At 40.8% G+C, this 21,936-nt stretch overlaps 1 protein-coding gene and 1 long non-coding RNA gene across 3 annotated transcripts in view; one reads left to right on the forward strand and one right to left on the reverse strand.

Moving 5' to 3' along the window:
* Window positions 1-15,266: 15,266 nt before the first annotated feature.
* LOC140679614 (uncharacterized) lies at window positions 15,267-15,936 on the forward strand. Its single transcript, XR_012051022.1, has 2 exons — window positions 15,267-15,449; window positions 15,530-15,936. It is a non-coding gene; the product is annotated as an uncharacterized lncRNA (long non-coding RNA).
* The window catches only part of LOC133619670 (dihydropyrimidinase-related protein 2), an 87,935-nt gene continuing 81,811 nt past the window's right edge, over window positions 15,813-21,936 (reverse strand). For both annotated transcript variants that reach the window (XM_061980865.2, XM_061980866.2), the window contains exon 14: window positions 15,813-16,321. In XM_061980865.2, the coding sequence (XP_061836849.1) occupies window positions 16,230-16,321 (92 nt within the window). In that variant the 3' untranslated portion in view covers window positions 15,813-16,229. The remainder of the gene's footprint in view (window positions 16,322-21,936) is intronic.

Genomic DNA, 21,936 nt, shown 5'->3' on the forward strand with positions numbered 1-21,936 from the left:
TCGCAGCTCAACGACGCCAAGTGCCGCCAGTCGCAGCTCCACGACGCCAAGTGCCGCCAGTCGCAGCTCCACGACGCCAAGTGCCGCCAGTCGCAGCTCCACGACGCCAAGTGCCGCCAGTCACAGCTCCACGACGCCAAGTGCCGCCAACACAGCTCCCGACCCCAAAAATGGTCGCCATGGTGACAAAAGCAAACTAGGAGGCCTAAACGGGAACTAAAGAAGTCCAAAACTAACAGAACATAACTAAACAAAACATGATCCAGACCACGGATCATGACAGTGTTACATCACCTTTTCTTTTAACAACACTCAATAAACGTATGGGAACTGAGGAAACTAATTGTTGAAGCTTTGAAAGTGGAATTCTTTCCCGTTCTTGTTTTATGTAGAGCTTCAGTCGTTCAACAGTCCGAGGTCTCTGCTGACGTATTTTACACTTCATTTTCGATGGGAGACAGGTCTGGACTGCAGGCGGGCCAGGAAAGTACCCGCACTCTTTTACTATGAAGCCACGTTGATGTAACACGTGGCATGGCATTGTCTTGCTGAAATAAGCAGGGGCGTCCATGAAAAAGACAGCGCTTAGATGGCAGCATATGTTGTTCCAAAACCTGTATGTACCTTTCAGCATTAATGGTGCCTTCACAGATGTGTAAGTTACCCATGCCTTGGGCACTAATGCACCTTCATACCATCACAGATGCTGGCTTTTGAACTTTGCGTCGATAGCAGTCTGGGTGGTTCGCTAGAATGAAGGTTTTAGAATGGCCTTCCCTAAGTCCTGAATTAAACGTGTGGACAATGCTGAAGAAACAAGTCCATGTCAGAAAACCAACAAATTTAGTTGAACTGCACCAATTTTGTCAAGAGGAGTGGTCAAAAATTCAAGCAGAAGCTTGTGGATGGCTACCAAAAGCGCCTTATTGCAGGTAAACTTGCCAAGGGACATGTAAGCAAATATTAACATTGCTGTATGTATACTTTTGACCCTCACATTTTCAGTAGACCCATAATAAATTCATAAAAGAAGCAAACTTCATGAATGTTTTTTGTGACCAACAAGTATGTGCTCCAATCACTACATCACAAAAAATAAGCGTTGTAGAAATGATTGGAAACTCAAGACAACCATGACAAGTGTATGAAAACTTTTGACCACGACTGTGTTTACTTTTATTTATTGTATTATTTCTTTACTCGGGACTAGCCGCGGCCCGGATTTTGGACGCTGGCGGGCTGTGTCTGGCCCGCGGGGCCGTAGTTTGGGGACCCCTGATTTATGTGATTGCTGGTTTCCTTGTTGAGTGTTTTATTCTGTTTCCATGTTTTCGGTTTTGGGTGACTTCTGATTTCCCCTGAAAAAAGCTTTAAGAAAAAAAAGTGCAATTTGATTTCTATCAAGACAAGAATTTGACATGGGATGATCTCCCTAACCTCTAATTTACATTTTAAGGGTTGAGTTTAATGACGCGACCTCCTTGAAGGAATGTAATCGGACAGCGCAACAAGCTCGATGTCAACATTATGTCAACAAATGCAGACAAATGAGTCCAAATGGTGCAAATAATTGAAATCTATCTGTGGTGATAACCTGTCAGCCAGCGGCTTTTCTCTGCAGGCCAATTAAAGGAATACGTGGAGGGAGGCCAGAGCAGGAGGACGCTCCTTTTAAACACAAATTCACATTAAGTTAGACCAGAACTGGGCAAAATACGGCCCGTGGGCCACATACGGCACATTAACATTTACAATCCGGTACATATACATTCACTGTACAAACATACATATACACATACATGTACATATACATTCACTGTACAAACATACATATACACATACATGTACATATACATTCACTGTACAAACATACATATACACATACATGTACATATACATTCACTGTACAAACATACATATACACATACATGTACATATACATTCACTGCACAAACATACATATACATTCACTGTATAAACATACATATACACATACATGTACATATACATACATACATACATACATACATACATGTACATATACATTCACTGTACAAACATACATATACACATACATGTACATATACATTCACTGCACAAACATACATATACATTCACTGTATAAACATACATATACACATACATGTACATATACATACATACATACATACATACATACATACATACATGTACATATACATTCACTGTACAAACATACATATACACATACATGTACATATACATTCACTGCACAAACATACATATACATTCACTGTACAAACATACATATACACATACATGTACATATACATTCACTGTACAGACATACATATACACATACATGTACATATACATTCACTGTACAGACATACATATACACCAGTGACGTGCGGTCACTAGAGGCAGGTGAGGCCCCGCCTCACCTGCCATCATGGAAAGAAAAAAAATGTAAAAAGAAAAAAAAAAAATGAAATTGTTATATGTATCAGTGATTATACTATAAAGTTATTTTCCATTTAACTTCACCAGTTTTAGATTATTTTTTATTCAAAATCGCTGAATTTTCACATTTGCCGTTCAAATACTGAGAAGAGACGGTGCGGTGAACAGCAGCCAGTCGAGGCACGTCACTCAGTGCCTCAACATGGATTGCGGACTCGGCTAACTGCTGGTCTGCTGTGCAGTGAGACCGTATTGCTATATGAATTATATTATACATTTCCATAGTTTAGTTAGCTGAGGTATATAATGTACAGTGTATTTTGTCAACAACTGTATGTGTGTAAAGTATTTCTTGTGCTGAGCGATCATAAAACTGCTGCGAAGACGCACTGGCTGAGGCTCGCGTAACCCCGCCTCCTGGTGCTGGTTAAGGCACCTTCGCCGCAGACTGCACCTCCCGACGAGAGCGCCACACCAACCAAAGCCCACACCCAAACCCTCCACCCAAAAAAAGTCACTTAACAAGAAGCCAACAAGTGCAAAAACAAAAATGCTCGCGCCGGAGGAGCCGTGAACGACTGCAGGGACACAACATTAGGTACACCTGCAGACTGCAGCACGGATTTCATATTTCATTCATTCACAACTCCTCCAACACGAACACTACTGTTCCCGCACTTATAAGTAAAGGTAAGACCATAATAACGTTTTTTTTATTAAATGTGCTTTTTTGTGAGCTACAGTTTGTATGTGTAAAGTTAAAGTTAAGTTAAAGCAGGGGCGTCACTAGCTTTTAAGGACAGGGGGGACTTTGCCCCCAGGAGATGCACAGGATGCGAGCGAATGTTACGCACGAGCACAAAACTTCACAAACGGCTAACAAAGACTTAGAAATTATTCATTGTTATTATTATTATTTTTAAAAAATGCACGGGACAAAATGAAATGCTCCTCGGGACAATGGCTTTTAACCATATATTTTCTTTTTCTTTTTATGTGTTTATTCATTTTACATTTTATATTAAATGTCTTGGTTTTTCCTCCCTCTGAAAATCCTATGAAATGTTTAACAAGCCATCCTATAATAATAAAACAGCTATTAATGTAACAATACAATAAAACAAATATATTTAATTATGTTTTTTTCATTATTTTAACAATAGGCTAATGTATATTACTTTATATAGATTCTACAAGAAACACAAAACTTGAAAAAATAAATGATTTACAATTGCACACACAAGGTTTTGTGCAGCTTCACTCATTGTAAAGGAAGATAATGTGCTTCGTACACCTGCAGGACCGCAAGCAAGGTCGCAGAGAAAATGCGGGCTGGAATTTGAGTGATGTGGGCATTTTCTATATGAACAAGTGGAATGGATTGGATACCGACGCTCTAAAGGGGCTCTCTACCTTACGCTACGAAGTGAGGGGAAACTGAGTGAATAATAACAGGTTGTATGATTATTTATTTAAACTCATATTTGGGCCACTTTATAATGAATATGTCGGCATTTATTTGTAAAAAAAAACAAAAAAACACCAAATTATTTAGGGCGGCTTAAGAATATTTTAGGGGGGCTTGAGCCCCTCTAAAATAGGCCTAACGACGCCAATGAGTTAAAGTACCAATGATTGTCACACACAATAGGTGTGGTGAAATTTGTCCTCTGCATTTGACCCATCCCTTGATCACCCCCTGGGATGTGAGGGGAGCAGTGGGCAGCAGCGGCGCCGCGCCCGGGAATAATTGTTGGTGATTTAACCCCCAATTCCAACCCTTGATGCTGAGTGCCAAGCAGGGAAGAATGCTGGTATGAGCTTTTAAACATAACCCGTTAACTGCTGCCAATCAAATGGTGAATAAGATACTCTTTAGGGTTCATATGTTTGTAAATCTGACTGTGATGAAGTCAGTGCCTCACCAGTCATCAACCTCACCACACGTCACTGATATACACATACTGTACATATACATTCACTGTACAAACATACACATACATGTACATATACATTCACTGTACAAACATACATATACACATACATGTACATATACATTCACTGTACAAACATACATATACACATACATGTACATATACATTCACTGTACAAACATACATATACACATACATGTACATATACATTCACTGTACAAACATACATATACACATTCACTGTACAAATATACTGTCATGATGGGTTCTACATGTAAAGCGACTTTGGGTACTTAGAAAAGCGCTATATAAATCCCAGTTATTATTATTATTATTATTATGATCCGTGGTCCGGATCATGTTTTGTTTAGTTATGTTCTGTTAGTTTTGGACTTCTTTAGTTCCCGTCTGCGCTTCCTTGTTTGTTTTGTCACCATGGCGACTCATTCGTTTACCTGCCTCATTTGTTTGGATCACACCTGTGGTTACTCATTGCGTTCACCTGTCTCTGATTAGTGCTCGCCTGCTCACCTGCTTCCCGAGCACTAATCAGAGGCATTATTTAAGCCTGCCATTGCCGGTCAGTCGTCCTGGCGACATTACTCTGTCCGTGCTCTATTGATGATCCTTTCATGCTGGTATTCTTGTTTTTGCTCTGTCCATGCCATAGTTCTTGTTACAGTAAGTGTTTTTTTGTTTCATGTCCATAGTTCTGCCTGAGTGTTAGTTTTGTTCCCTGCGTTAAGTTGTGCCTCCGCTGTGAGCGCTTTTTGTTTGTACCTTTTTTTTTTAATAGAAAGATTAAATCATGTTTTTACCTGCAAGCCTTGTTCGGTCAAGTCCGTTTGCGTCTCGGGAAAACAATCCTCGCAGTAAGCTGCGAAAAAGTCCACACCATGATACATACATATACATTCACTGTACAAACATACATATACACATACATGTACATATACATTCACTGTACAAACATACATATACACATACTGTACATATACAAGCACATATACATTCATACATATACACAATAGCTGTATAAATGACACAATATGTTACTGCATACATTAGTAGGCTAATTAGGAGTCTTTGTTTGTTTACTTACTACTAAAAGACAAGTTGTCTAGTATGTTCACTATTTTATTTAAGGACTAAATTGCAATACTAAACATATGTTTAATGTACCCTAAGATTTTTGGTTAAAATAAAGCCAATAATGAAATTTTTTGTGGTCCCCTTTATTTAAATAAGTATCGAAAAGTATCAAAATACATTTTGGTACCGGGACAACAAAACACAAACCACAGTTAGAGAGCAACACAAATAATAACAGGAACTAAACACAACCTAAAGGCAATCAAGTGAGCAGACAAACTGACATATAAGCGCTAACATAAATGAATGTGCACAGGCATGAGTGGAATGCAGAAGTATAAAAAAACCTCGGGACTGTGCTCGTGTATAACTAAGTGAGATGAACAGCCGCTGAATAAATGTTTGTTTCTCACTGATAGAAAACAACTAATTGCACTGCAGATCATCTGCTGTGCTGCAGCACCTCAGGGCGCCAGCCAATCAGGGCACTTATCCAATTAAAGCACAGAAACACCTGCTGCTGCTGCGGCTCACTCTGATGTCGCTGGTGATTTGACACGGATAATGAAAGAAATTACAGACGGAAACTTTGAAAACACAAATTCACTATTTCCAAGGGAGCAAACCCTAATAATAAAACTATCATAATAACCGTATGAGCCTTGTACGGGCCAATGGATATGTTACATTATAAATAATAATAAAAACATTTTTACTAAAGTATTTTATGAACAGTAATTAATATTTTAGCTTTTTACTTTGTAAAGGGGAACATTATCACAATTTCAGAAGTGTTAAAACCATTAAAAATCAGTTCCCAGTGGCTTATAATATTTTTCAAAGTTTTTTTCAAAATTTTACCCATCACTGATTTTAACCATCACTGATTTTAACCATCGTTATTTACACCCGTCCATTTTCCTGTGACGTCACATAGTGAAGCCGACACAAACAAACATGGCGGAAAGAACAGCAAGCTATAGCGACATTAGCTCGGATTCAGACTCGGATTTCAGCGGCTTAAGCGATTCAACAGATTACGCATGTATTGAAACGGATGGTTGTAGTGTGGAGGCAGGTAGCGAAAACGAAATTGAAGAAGAAACCGAAGCTATTGAGCCATATCGGTTTGAACCGTATGCAAGCGAAACCGACGAAAACGACACGACAGCCAGCGACACGGGAGAAAGCGAGGACGAATTCGGCGATCGCCTTCTAACCAACGATTGGTATGTGTTTGTTTGGCATTAAAGGAAACTAACAACTATGAACTAGGTTTACAGCATATGAAATACATTTGGCAACAACATGCACTTTGAGAGTGCAGACAGCCCAATTTTCATCAATTAATATATTCTGTAGACATACCCTCATCCGCGCTCTTTTCCTGAAAGCTGATCTGTCCAGTTTTGGAGTTGATGTCAGCAGGCCAGGGAAGCTAGGGTCGATATTCTTCTCTTGATCATCTTCGGTGGCATAAGGGACGGTGTGAGCCAAGACATCCAGGGGGGTTTAGCTCGCTCGTCTGCGGGAACAAACTGCCGCCATTGCTTGCCGTACTACCGGGGTCCTTTGTCCCTGAATTGCTCACACACTCCGGCAGATTCAATGGGGGTCTGGCGGCAGATTTCTTTGACTTTATGGTTGGAAATGCATCTGCTTTGAGTGTCGCAGGATATCCACACATTCTTGCCATCTCTGTCGTAGCATAGCTTTCGTCGGTAAAGTGTGCGGAACAAACGTCCAAATTTCTTGCCACTTCCGCATCTTTGGGCCACTGGTGCAACTTGAATCCGTCCCTGTTCGTGTTGTTACACCCTCCGACAACACACCGACGAGGCATGATGTCTCCAAGGTACGGAAAACAGTCGAAAAAACGGAAAATAACAGAGCTGATTTGACTCGGTGTTTGAGAAAATGGCGGATTGCTTCCCGATGTGACGCCACGTTGTGACGTCATCGCTCCGAGAGCGAATAATAGAAAGGCGTTTAATTCGCCAAAATTCACCCATTTAGAGTTCGGAAATCGGTTAAAAAAATATATGGTCTTTTTTCTGCAACATCAAGGTATATATTGACGCTTACATAGGTCTGGTGGTAATGTTCCCCTTTAAATGGATATGCCAGCCTTGTTAATCACAGTTTGGTTATGTTTGGGTTTTCCTTTGTGTTTGTGTTTATATCCTGTCAGCGCTCTTATTTTGGTTCCATTTCCTGCATGTCTCCCTGAGCGCTTGTTTCCCTCATTTGACCCTGTCTTGCACACCTAGTTGTAATTGCCAACCAGGCTTCAATTTATGCCTGCCTCGCCCTCCAGTCAGGGCTCGATGATTGTATATCCTGTATCCTGTTGCCCGCTTCCTGTAACCTGTTTCCTGTTACCTGTTTTCCCTGCATGTTTACCTACCATTTGTTTTTTTGACATTAAAGTCATGTTTTCCTGTGCTACGCCTGCCATCTCTGCATCTTGGGGTTCAAGAGCGACAGCAGTCCCTGACAGGATATATTCTATATTTATTGTATTAAGTCAACTGACGCACTAATCGCTAGCTGTCAATTGGCGTCCAATTGCTAGCTAGCAACGAGACCACTGATCGCAAGCAAATACCAAAACCACTAATTGCTAGCTGGCAAGTAGAGTGCTAATCGCTAGCTGGCAACTCAGGCCTTATTCACTTGCCTGCAGTAGATGCAGCATTGGCTGCTGTGACACGAGAAATTGGGCCGCCATCTTGAAGTGGTGATGTGGAGCCGGCGAGCAGCCTAAACTGACAGTTGACAGGTAGAAAACAAAGATGCTAAACTGACAGTGGACAGGTAGAAAACAAAGATGCTAAACTGACGGTTGACAGGTAGAAAACAACGATGCTAAACTGACAGTTGACAGGTAGAAAACAAAGATGCTAAACTGACAGTTGACTGGTAGAAAACATAGATGCTAAACTGACAGTTGACAGGTAGAAAACAAAGATGCTAAACTGACAGTTGACCGGTAGAAAACAAAGATGCTAAACTGACAGTTGACAGGTAGAAAACAAAGATGCTAAACTGACAGTTGACAGGTAGAAAACAAAGATGCTAAACTGACAGTTGACAGGTAGAAAACAAAGATGGTGTTCAGCGTTTTCCTGCTCAAATAAGCGGACTGTTGAAAATAGGAATCGGGGGATTACTTTTCACCATACTTGCCAACCCTCCCGGATTTTCCGGGAGACTCCCGAAATTCAGCGCCTCTCCCGAAAACCTCCCGGGACAAATTTTCTCCCGAAAATCTCCCGAAATTCAGGCGGAGCTGGAGGCCACGCCCCCTCCAGCTCCATGTGGACCTGAGTGACGTGTTTTTCTCTACCGTAAAGCAGTTCGTCTGCCGTAAACAGCAATGTTGTGACACTCTTAAACAGGACAATACTGCCATCTAGTGCATTTCACACAGCAATGCATCATCAGAGAGGGTGTTCAGCATGGTTAGAAAAAAAAAAAATAGTGACAGAGAATAGAACAAGGATGGACAATTCAACCCTTAACTCAACAATGAGTAGATGAGTGTTATGTGTGTGTATATGTGTAAATAAATGAACACTGAAATTCAAGTATTTCTCTTATTTTTATATATATAATAAAATAAATATATATTTATAGCTAGAATTCACTGAAAGTCAAGTATTTCTTTTATATATATATACATAAAATAATTGACTTGGTGAATTCTAGCTGTAAATATACTCCTCCCCTCTTAACCACGCCCCGCCCCCCGCCCTAACCCCCTCCCCCACCTCCCGAAATCGGAGGTCTCAAGGTTGGCAAGTATGCTTTTCACAAGTAAGATTTAACATTAACGTACTATTGGTTGTATTTTGTGAAAAGAGTATTATTACCAGAGAGTTGAAAAGGAGCAAAGATCTTCAATAGCACTGAAATCGTAGCCGCGAGCAAACAAGAGTATGACCATGATAGACTTGATTGTCAATGAAATTAATTAAATTTAAAAATGTCATACATGAATAACATAAAGTTGAAATAAATGATGAAGATAAAGATTGTAAAAGCCAACAGGACTAAAAGTTATGACCACAGATTTTGTGTGTATACGCATGTATATATAACCTAATCATATTGTTTCTTCAATTTAAAAATAGCTGACCTTTTTTTTCCCCTTCTCTGGGATTATATTCCCAGTTTTGATCTCGGACGTCTGGTCACTTATAGCATATAAGAATATTCTATTACTGTTAAGCAAACTATGAATAATAAAACACGCCAAAACATATGTCCTTTATCATAGCTACACGTATGAAAAAAAAAATGTGACAAAAAATCAGTGGTATTCAGTGAGGTAAAATGAATTAAATGCGCTGACAGTTCATTGCTCCTGCCAAATGAATTGCACTGAGTGGTGCGGATCACCACTCCAAGATGGCGGCCCCGCGTCTCGTCAGCGCCAGTAGGCAGTAGCGCTCCATGCTGCGTCTACTTAGAAGATGTCTATGGTGTCTAAGGCCATGTCCACTTCCTCTTCCAAACACAGGAAATGAGTAGTAGTTACAGTGATAATCACATCTATGATTGCTTATTCCACATGTTTTTTTGTTGTGTTTTATTCATCTAAAAAACAATATGCTGTATTGAAAAAAATAACATTACTTCTCAAAGGTGGGGCGTAGTGGTAGTAGTGGGGATGTACTCCCATCTAGTGGACAAAAATATATTACAGGCTGCCATTATTCTGAATGAGTGCAAGCAAATGTCATTTTCATGTTAGGGGTTTGTATTTTATAGCACCTGACACAAAACTATGTGCATTTTAGTGTTTTTCTTGCTTGTCAGAGTCAAAATGCATGTTTGTGCCTTATGCTTGTCTTGTGGTCCTTTATGTAACATAACATACAGGTAAAAGCCAGTAAATTAGAATATTTTGAAAAACTTGATTTATTTCAGTAATTGCATTCAAAAGGTGTAACTTGTACATTATATTTATTCATTGCACACAGACTGATGCATTCAAATGTTTATTTCATTTAATTTTGATGATTTGAAGTGGCAACAAATGAAAATCCAAAATTCCGTGTGTCACAAAATTACAATATTACTTAAGGCTAATACAAAAAAGGGATTTTTAGAAATGTTGGCCAACTGAAAAGTATGAAAATGAAAAATATGAGCATGTACAATACTCAATACTTGGTTGGAGCTCCTTTTGCCTCAATTACTGCGTTAATGCGGCGTGGCATGGAGTCGATGAGTTTCTGGCACTGCTCAGGTGTTATGAGAGCCCAGGTTGCTCTGATAGTGGCCTTCAACTCTTCTGCGTTTTTGGGTCTGGCATTCTGCATCTTCCTTTTCACAATACCCCACAGATTTTCTATGGGGCTAAGGTCAGGGGAGTTGGCGGGCCAATTTAGAACAGAAATACCATGGTCCGTAAACCAGGCACGGGTAGATTTTGCGCTGTGTGCAGGCGCCAAGTCCTGTTGGAACTTGAAATCTCCATCTCCATAGAGCAGGTCAGCAGCAGGAAGCATAAAGTGCTCTAAAACTTGCTGGTAGACGGCTGCGTTGACCCTGGATCTCAGGAAACAGAGTGGACCGACACCAGCAGATGACATGGCACCCCAAACCATCACCCAACCATGCAAATTTTGCATTTCCTTTGGAAATCGAGGTCCCAGAGTCTGGAGGAAGACAGGAGAGGCACAGGATCCACGTTGCCTGAAGTCTAGTGTAAAGTTTCCACCATCAGTGATGGTTTGGGGTGCCATGTCATCTGCTGGTGTCGGTCCACTCTGTTTCCTGAGATCCAGGGTCAACGCAGCCGTCTGTGGGGTATTGTGAAAAGGAAGATGCAGAATGCCAGACCCAAAAACGCAGAAGAGTTGAAGGCCACTATCAGAGCAACCTGGGCTCTCATAACACCTGAGCAGTGCCAAAAACTCATCGACTCCATGCCACGCCGCATTAACGCAGTAATTGAGGCAAAAGGAGCTCCAACCAAGTATTGAGTATTGTACATGCTCATATTTTTCATTTTCATACTTTTCAGTTGGCCAACATTTCTAAAAATCCCTTTTTTGTATTAGCCTTAAGTAATATTCTAATTTTGTGACACACGGAATTTTGGATTTTCATTTGTTGCCACTTCAAATCATCAAAATTAAATGAAATACACATTTGAATGCATCAGTCTGTGTGCAATGAATAAATATAATGTACAAGTTACACCTTTTGAATGCAATTACTGAAATAAATCAAGTTTTTCAAAATATTCTAATTTACTGGCTTTTACCTGTAGTACAGAAATATTTTTAAAAAGTATTAACAATTACTCACATATAAAGAAATAGACAATAAACACATGTTTTGATTATTTTTATTATTTGAAGTCCATGGTGTACTTTAGTCTTCCTTTTTTTTTTTTTTTTTTTTTCCATTTTACCATTCGTTGAATTTGACACTATTTTGTTCCCATAATTGAGCAAGCATCCCCACAAATACCATCACACTGTTTTACTTTCACAATGGGGGGGGGGGGTGCAAAGGCTGATGGAGGGGTGTGGGGTCGGGGGGCGGTACTGGTGGGTTTAGGAAGCAAGGCGGTGTCCTCCCGCTCGAACACGCGGATCATTCGTATGTGATTAGCATAACGTGGCATAGTAGAAGCACTCGGGCTGACAGTCGTGTGGGTGTGATTGTGAGTTGGAGGAGGGATGGGACACACACACACACACACACACACACACACACACACACACACACACACTCCAAAACCAGTGTTGTTTAGTGTGTACGTGTAGCTATGACAAACACAAGCAGCAGCTTATATGTAGAGAGCTCCGTCGCCATAGCAACAGCTTGAAACAATGAAAGGAAAGAAGGGGGGGGTTCTTGGTACTTTGGCTGTCACCATGGAAACGCACACAAACATGCGGACCATTTTTTTGACGCTCGGTGCTAATCACGGCATGGAATACCAGCTAAAGTGAGTACGGTCACAGTTAAATAAGTCAACATGGGGCCAAAGAAAGTTGCGAGTGACAGCACTTTGGTCATGAAGGTGAGAAGCACTATTAACAGTCTTTAATAAAGGTAAAAGTGTAATAGTTTTCTGCATGTAAAACTATAAGTATTATTTGGAATGTGTTTTGTGTCGGGGTGTAACGGTACGTGTATTTGTATTGAACCGTTTCGGTTCAGTTCGGAGTACACATGCTAGCAGTGACCGGGCTAGGACAACATGTAAAAGCCAGAGCTGGAAGACCCTCCTGCCTCGTTAAGATCTCCCGTTTGGGAACACTTTAGCTGCGCGATACAACAATGGAGGACGGAGGTTTGCCAACATTGTTCAGCAGCTGCTTCTGACAACACGTCAAACATGTGTCGCACCTTTCCTGCTTCCGGCTCCCAGACCGTAGTCGAGGAGCGCAGGGAAGACACTCCTCCAGGGCCGATGTATTCTCGGGGGGCAACACCCTTCACTCTACCCGGCAGTGGGTCTCCACAGCTCCGGACTCCAGGGTAAATGACGAGTCCGGCGATTAGTTGCACATCGTGGCTTTATTGAGGTCTTGCACACAGCCAATCCAACAAAACACTAGCCACTCCCCGCACTCACCGCTGCCTCATAAAGTACTATCTATCTACCCCAGGGCAGCTGTGGCTATGAAAGTAGCTTACCACCACCAGGTGTGAATGATTGATGGGTTCTACATGTAAAGCGACTTTGGGTACTTAGAAAAGCGCTATATAAATCCCAGTTATTATTATTATTATTATCGATCTATCACCTCATAATACATGCTAACCCATTTGAAGCGTCACCACCGCATTCAAGCAGCCTCTCCTCGGCGAGTCAGGCAGGGCTAAAGCAATAACAAATGTTTTTATAGCAGCAGATTTAAGTCCATATTGCATTAAAAACTAGATTTTGACCCACTTCTACGGTGGAAGAACAATAAGCCCATATATCCTCTTACTGCCAAGATAAGTTAATCTGAGGCTGACTTGACTTGAAACTGTTTAATGTTGCACTTTTTATATGTAGAAGAAAAGTTTTGTCATTTTATTTAATCTGAGCAACAACTTGCAATTGTACGGAATATGTACTGTACTGTGCAATCTACTAATACAAGTTTCAATCAATCAATCAAAAAAAAGCACTTTATATGTAGAAAGGTTTTGTTAAGAAACCATTCTGAGCCTTATTTTATTTAGTTTTTAATGTATATATGTTGGAGAGGAGGCTACGCCGGATAGTCGAACCTCGGATTCAGGAGGAACAGTGTGGTTTTCGTCCTGGTCGTGGAACTGTGGACCAGCTCTATACTCTGGGCAGGGTCCTTGAGGGTGCATGGGAGTTTGCCCAACCAGTCTACATGTGTTTTGTGGACTTGGAGAAAGCATTCGACCGTGTCCCTCGGGGGGTCTTGTGGGGAGTGCTCAGAGAGTATGGGGTATCGGACTGTCTGATTGTGGCAGTCCGCTCCCTGTATGATCAGTGTCAGAGCTTGGTCCGCATTGCCGGCAGTAAGTCGGACACGTTTCCAGTGAGGGTTGGACTCCGCCAAGGCTGCCCTTTGTCACCCATTCTGTTCATAACCTTTATGGACAGAATTTCTAGGCGCAGTCAAGGCGTTGAGGGGATCTGGTTTGGTGGCTGCAGGATTAGGTCTCTGCTTTTTGCAGATGATGTGGTCCTGATGGCTTCATCTGGCCAGGATCTTCAGCTCTCACTGGATCGGTTCGCAGCTGAGTGTGAAGCGACTGGGATGAGAATCAGCACCTCCAAGTCCGAGTCCATGGTTCTCGCCCGGAAAAGGGTGGAGTGCCATCTCCGGGTTGGGGAGGAGATCTTGCCCCAAGTGGAGGAGTTCAAGTACCTCGGAGTCTTGTTCACGAGTGAGGGAAGAGTGAATCGTGAGATCGACAGGCGGATCGGTGCGGCGTCTTCAGTAATGCGGACGCTGTATCGGTCCGTTGTGGTGAAGAAGGAGCTGAGCCGGAAGGCAAAGCTCTCAATTTACCGGTCGATCTACGTTCCCATCCTCACCTATGGTCATGAGCTTTGGGTTATGACCGAAAGGACAAGATCACGGGTACAAGCGGCCGAAATGAGTTTCGTCCGCCGGGTGGCGGGGCTCTCCCTTAGAGATAGGGTGAGAAGCTCTGCCATCCGGGAGGAGCTCAAAGTAAAGCCGCTGCTCCTCCACATGGAGAGGAGCCAGATGAGGTGGTTCGGGCATCTGGTCAGGATGCCACCCGAACGCCTCCCTAGGGAGGTGTTTAGGGCACGTCCGACCGGTAGGAGGCCGCGAGGAAGACCCAGGACACGTTGGGAAGACTATGTCTCCCGGCTGGCCTGGGAACGCCTCGGGGTCCCACAGGAAGAGCTGGACGAAGTGGCTGGGGAGAGGGAAGTCTGGGCTTCCCTGCTTAGGCTGCTGCCCCCGCGACCCGACCTCGGATAAGCGGAAGAAGATGGATGGATGGATGGTATATATGTTGACCACATTAACCCTGGCAATGGACCCTGTGTGTATATGTATGTTATGCCATTGTTTACAAATTTGGTAAATAAATAAACGAAAAAATTAATATTTTGTTGTTTTCTTACTGTACCGAAAATGAACCGAACCGTGACCTCTAAACCGAGGTACCGAACCGAAATGTTTGTGTACCGTTACACCCCTAGTTTTGTGGTAATATTTTTGGATTAATTGGGAAGCATTACTTTGGTTTTCTTCAGAACTTTTGGAGTGTGTGTGTGTGTGGGAACAGCTTCATACGACGCACTCTTCCGCAGGGCGGAGTCCGAGGGCCGGCTCGGCGTCATAGCAACCGGAATCGGCACGACGATGGAAGGAAGCGTTGGAGTATGTAAGAAGTGTCGCACGCGCTCCATCCCTCCAACGTCACACGCACGCTACGCGACATCAGCTCGCCGCCTCGTTTAAAAGCGCAAAAAACAACATCTGCTCAGCCGTTCTGCAAGTACGTTACAAGTTGACACTAATTTGACAACAAAAAAGTGAGCTTTTTTTTTTTTTTTCCCTCTTCTTCCATCTTTACAGGGGCACAGCAGGCCCAAAACGAAAGCACAAAATCTGGCACCTTTGAATCGGTTTATCCTGGCTATCTTACATCCTTCGCTTTAAGAAGACTACGCAGACGCCTTCTGTGGCTTTAGGCACATCAAGAGCAGGAATAATAGAATAATGGAACGAAACATTCTGTGTGTAAAATGCACTGTTTGGTGACACAGGTGGAATTGTTTATCTGGAGCGACAATAAGGCGTTTTTTTTATTTCCCTTCGTTAACCTTCCTTCCTGCTCGGAATGACTCGTCAAGCTCCGTCAGACAAATATGCTTTTACTCTTGAAATGAGGGGAGAAACCTGAAGGCTGCCCCCTCTAGGATGGAAAACAATACATTTCACTCAATCAGTCCAGGGTGGAAGAAAAGTATCAAAACTAAATACCGGTAAAATAAAATAAAAAGTGCACAAATAAAGAGTGTTTTTTTCATCGTGTGAGGCAGAGCTTTTTTTTGTTTGAAGGGGAAAGGAGAGTGGGAATGTGTGGAAAAAAAACAAAACAAAAAAACAAGAGGGGAAGGAGTTTAAAGATCACGGCTGAAGAAAGACCCAATCAGTTGTCGGGAGGTGTCGGCGGCGTAGAACCCTCAGAACTTGTCGGGCGTCCTTTACTCACAACCGCGTCACCTTCTTCTCCTCCTCCTCCTCCTCCTCGCAGCGGCCAGAGGGTGACGCTCTAACCCAGGCTTGTGATGTTAGTCTTGCCACCGGGGGGCGCCACAATGCGCTGGGTGTTCCTGCGTGGGATGTTGTCGTCCACCTGAGCACCTGTGAGGTCCAACATGTCAAATTAGTGATGTCACACTGCAAAAACTGAAATCTAAGTAAGAGGAAATATGTCAAATAAGGGTGATATTTGCTTATTTTCTGTCTGATAAGATCATTCTTCTCACTAAGCAGATTTTATGTTAGTGTTTTATAAGGCTGAAACGACGCGTCGACGTAGTCGACGTCATCGGTTACGTAAATACGTCGACGCCGTTTTTGTGCGTCGGCGCGTCGCATATTTACGTCACACTACTGTCATGGCGGAGCGCAAAGCAGACGATGCGAGCGAGGGGAAAAAAGCACGCCAAAAGTCGTCAAAAGTGTGGGAGTATTTCAATAAACGGCCTAATAATGTTGTTGTATGCACACTGTGTCGAGCGGAAATGGCCTATCATAGCAGCACAACGGCTATGAACGAACATTTGAAAAGAAAACCCCCGACAGCGTTCTTGCCATCACCATCAACAAGTCAATCGTCCGCGTGCGTATACGTTGTCATTATTACACAAAAACATGAATGTGTCATTTGTATCTGCGTTGTAAATTCATAAACTAAAGCACCGTTTCGCTCTGAGAGGCGCGTTTGGTGTGCCTGTTCAGTGTTTACAAAGACGCGCTCCTCTTTAACGCTGTGGAGAGGCGGCGGCGGCGAGCGAGCGGCGAGGCGGGGCGCGCCGGGAGCGACGCCGCAATCGTGCCCAGGTGCGCGATCCGCGCAGTTGGAAGAGAAAAGACTTTGTGTAAAATTAAAAGATTGTAAACCTGGCAAAGCCGTCTGGCGTTCAGTCTGTCGGTCCTGAAAGAACCCCACGGCACAAGACGTGTCACAAACGCTAACGTTAATTAGTTGTGCAAATACCTTTTACAACATTAACAGTTACATATACTATGTACAAACCAACAATTAACTTTCACTTTAATCATACTATCATTGTTGTGTTATTAAGCAAAATAAGCAATACTTTTACTTTTGTTGAAATGTTTACACTGTACACTTTTTTGTATTGGATGTTTAGCTTTATTTTTGCACATTTTAGCAAATAAGCAATACTTTTACTTTTGTTGAAATGTTTACACTTGTTACAGAATATTTCCGTTTTGCACTTTTTTGTATTGGATGTTTATCTTTATTTTTGCACATTTTAAAGCAAAATAAGCAATACTTTTACTTTTGAAATGCTTATACTATTCCAGAATATTAAGATTTGCACTGGATGTTTACTTTTATATTTGCACATTAAAAAGCAAATAAGCTACTTTTAATTTTGCTAAATGTTAAAAGTTTTAAATGTTTACATTGTTACAGAATATTTTGTCATGTTGTTGTCAATGTTGACTGAGTGGCCATACTTTTTTTTTTGTAAATAAAAGCCATGCCTTTTGAAAAAACTGGCCTACATGTATTTTTTCCTCTTCATTTTAAATTAAAAAAAAAATCGGTAAAAGGAAAAATAATCTATAGATTAATCGAAAAAATAATCTATAGATTAACCGATTAATCGAAAAAATAATCTATAGATTAATCGATAGAAAAATAATCGTTAGCTGCAGCCCTAGTGTTTTACTTGTTTTAAGTGTTTTGGTCCTAAATGATCTCAGTAAGATATTACAGCTTGTTGCTGAGATTTGATGACCTATATTGAGTAAAACATTCTTGAAACTAGAATATCAAGTGTTGCAAAGCTGTGTCATCAACACTCACAAGTATAAAACTACTTTTTTAAAGTAATCATTTCTTACTTCAAGCATGAAAAAAAAAATCATGATGCCGAGCGCATATCATTATGTCAAGATAATGGCACTAGCATTTACTTCATTTAAAGGGGAACATTATCACCAGACCTATGTAAGCGTCAATATATACCTTGATGTTGCAGAAAAAAAGACCATATATTTTTTTAACCGATTTCCGAACTCTAAATGGGTGAATTTTGGCGAATTAAACGCCTTTCTATTATTCGCTCTCGGAGCATCGGAAAGCAATCCGCCGTTTTCTCACTTTCGTCGGTGTGTTGTCGGAGGGTGTAACAACACGAACAGGGACGGATTCAAGTTGCACCAGTGGCCCAAAGATGCCAAAGTGGCAAGAAATTGGACGAAATTAGTTCAAAATACGAGGCTGTGGGGAAAGCCGACGAAATGGTCAGTCGTTTGTTCCGCACTTTACCGATGAAAGCTATGCTACGACAGAGATGGCAAGAATGTGTGGATATCCTGCGACACTCAAAGCAGATGCTGACATCAACTCCAAAACTGGACAGATCAGCTTTCAGGAAAAGAGGATGAGGGTATGTCTACAGAATATATTAATTGATGAAAACTTTATCCATTACTCGCGGTTTTACGTAAATTATTATACATAAACTGTGTTTACCAATAATTTAGCTTAAAAACATTTAAATGCAGACAGCCCATTTCAGGGCTGTCTGCACTCTCAAAGTGCATGTTGTTGCCAAATGTATTTCATATGCTGTAAACCTAGTTCATAGTTGTTAGTTTCCTTTAATGCCAAACAAACACATACCAATCGTTGGTTAGAAGGCGATCGCCGAATTCGTCCTCGCTTTCTCCCGTGTCGCTGGCTGTCGTGTCGTTTTCGTCGGTTTCGCTTGCATACGGTTCAAACCGATATGGCTCAATAGCTTCAGTTTCTTCTTCAATTTCGTTTTCGCTACCTGCCTCCACACTACAACCATCCGTTTCAATACATGCGTAATCTGTTGAATCGCTTAAGCCGCTGAAATCCGAGTCTGAATCCGAGCTAATGTCGCTATAGCTTGCTGTTCTTTCCGCCATGTTTGTTTGTGTTGGCATCACTATGTGACGTCACAGGAAAATGGACGGGTGTATATAACGATGGTTAAAATCAGGCACTTTGAAGCTTTTTTTAGGGATATTGCGTGATGGGTAAAATTTTGAAAAAAACTTCGAAAAATAAAATAAGCCACTGGGAACTGATTTTTAATGGTTTTAACCCTTCTGAAATTGTGATAATGTTCCCCTTTAAGAATATTTTTCAACATATTGAGCCAAAAGGTCTTTTTTTTCTACCAAGAAAAGTGAACTTGTTATTAGTGAGAATCCACTTATTTTAAGGTATTTTTGGGTTCATTGAGGTTAGCTAATTTTACTTGTTTTGGAAAGTCTTGACAAGCCACATTTTCTTGTTCTATTGGCAGATAATTTTGCTTAGTTCAAATAAAATACCCCTCATTTTTGTTTTGTTTTTTCTTGTTTTTGAACACTGACTTTTTGCAGTGCAAGCAAGTAAACACATGTGTGACTCATTAACTGCACAGCAAAAAGTCAGTGTTCAAAAACAAGAAAAAAAAATACAAAAATGAGGGGTATTTTATTTGAACTAAGCAAAATTATCTGCCAATAGAACAAGAAAATTTGGCTTGTCAAGACTTTCCAAAACAAGTCAAATTAGCTAACCTCAATGAACCCAAAAATACCTTCAAATAAGTATTTTGTCACTAATAACAACTGTACTACTATATGAGTACGTATTTTCTATTGTTTCATTGAAAATAAAACAGCAAAATCCATTTGGCTGTCATCTGTTTTAATTATGAGACACAATTGTGTCAAAGTCATGATTTTTTTCCCCATGCTTGAAATAAGAAATGATTACTTTAAAAAAGTAGTTTTATACTTGTGAGTGTTGATGACACAGCTTTGCAACACTTGATATTCTAGTTTCAAGCATGTTTTACTCAATATAGGTTGTCAGAATAATTGTATCTAAGTTATCACAAAACTTTGTGTTGCCATGAGTTCCCGGCGAGAAGACAAAAGCTGTCTTTGATCTACCAAGAAGAAGGCTTGTAAAACTCCACTGTGTAGGATGGGAAGCAACATGAAGGTGTTCTCTTTCTTTCATGTATTGTAATCGACAGAAAGATATTGTCGTGACCCAAGAACTACAAAGCGGAGATGAAGCAGGGCCTGACTCCCCTCAAGACGACCTTTTCTGTGAACTGTTTTTACGACCTTTTCTTTGAACTGTACTGTTTACCACCCCTGTCGCTTAGAAACAGCTGTTGTCATGTAATCAGGGAAAGTCCAAATAAAAGAGGAGGTGTACAATCTTTCGCCAGAGCGTGTTGAGACACTGTACAAGGGTACAGTGTCCAGGCGTCTCTCCTCAATTTGAGCCAAATTTAATTCTGTCTCTGTTTAATTCTTTGCTTCTTGTCTCGTTTAATAGATGTCATCAGTGTTTGAACCTGACATAGGTCATAACATCTCAGCAACAAGCTGTCATTTCTTACTGAGATCATTTAGGACCAAAACCCTTAAAACAAGTAAAACACTAACATAAAATCTGCTTAGTGAGAAGAATTATCTTATCAGACAGAAAATAAGCAAATATCACCCTTATTTGAGATATTAAATCTAACTTAGATTTCAGTTTTTGCAGTGTATTATGTGTAATTAATCTATTTTTTGCTTGGAAAGCCCTCAACTTATTACTCACTACATTATTATTAGGACAGATGTATAAACCAAAGAAGTGGCTTTATAAAAATAATTCATTGTTTTTATGCAGTCTGTTTTATTTTATTTACTGTTGCTATTAGTCAAGCATGATAAGAGTAAATCACATTGTCACGCACAGTAAATTAAAAGAAGTTAGCTATTTTACTCATGTCAAAATACTAGGGGTGTAACGGTATACAAAAATTTCGGTTCGGTACGTACCTCGGTTTAGAGGTCACGGTTCGGTTCATTTTCGGTACAGTAAGAAAACAACAAAATATACATTTTTTGGTTATTTATTTACCAAATTTGCAAAATCTTCCACCAAAAATATTTTTCTTAGTGGAATATTTGATGTGGAGTAATGGGAATCTTCGATAGGTCAATAATTCATAACATGACAGTTTGAAAGAAAAAAAAACAGCTTTGTTTTATTAGTCAACATTGCAACTTTTTCTAAATTACATTTAACCTTTAAGCGTTTTTATTTCACTTTTGTTATGTTTTTGTTTATTTTAATAGTATTTTTAGAATGTGCCGTGGGCCTTTAAAACATTAGCTGTGGGCCGCAAATGGCCTCCGGGGCACACTTTTGACACCCCTGCTATAGATAATAAAAAATTAAATGTGATAAATCTATGGATAAAAAGCGGAGCCTGGCGACGCATGCGCGTTTATCATAACTCTCTCTCTCTCTCTGTCTCTGCCCCTCCCTCACCAATGCTGCTGCACGCACAATTTGTTTTGTTTTTAACCCCTTCTTAACCCTGAACGTACATTGAAAATACACACAACCCTAACTCAAAATACCGGACATTTGAGGCATTTAAGACTGTTAGAATTTTAGTAATTTTTCTTATGTCAAAATGGGAATGTAATATAAGAAATATATACACTATATTGCCAAAAGTATTTGGCCACCTGCCTTGACTCACATATGAACGGCGGCGTTTCTGGGTGTTGTTGATAAATGGCTTTGGCTTTGCTTAATAGAGTTTTAACTTGCACTTACAGATGTAGCGACAAACTTAATTATGACAGTGGTTTTCTGAAGTGTTCCTGAGCCCATGTGGTGATATCCTTTACAGACTAATGCCGCTTTTTGATGCAGTACCGCCTGAGGGATCGAA

The sequence above is a fragment of the Nerophis lumbriciformis genome, linkage group LG20, assembly GCF_033978685.3.
Source record: "Nerophis lumbriciformis linkage group LG20, RoL_Nlum_v2.1, whole genome shotgun sequence".
Classification (NCBI taxonomy): Eukaryota; Metazoa; Chordata; class Actinopteri; order Syngnathiformes; family Syngnathidae; genus Nerophis; species Nerophis lumbriciformis.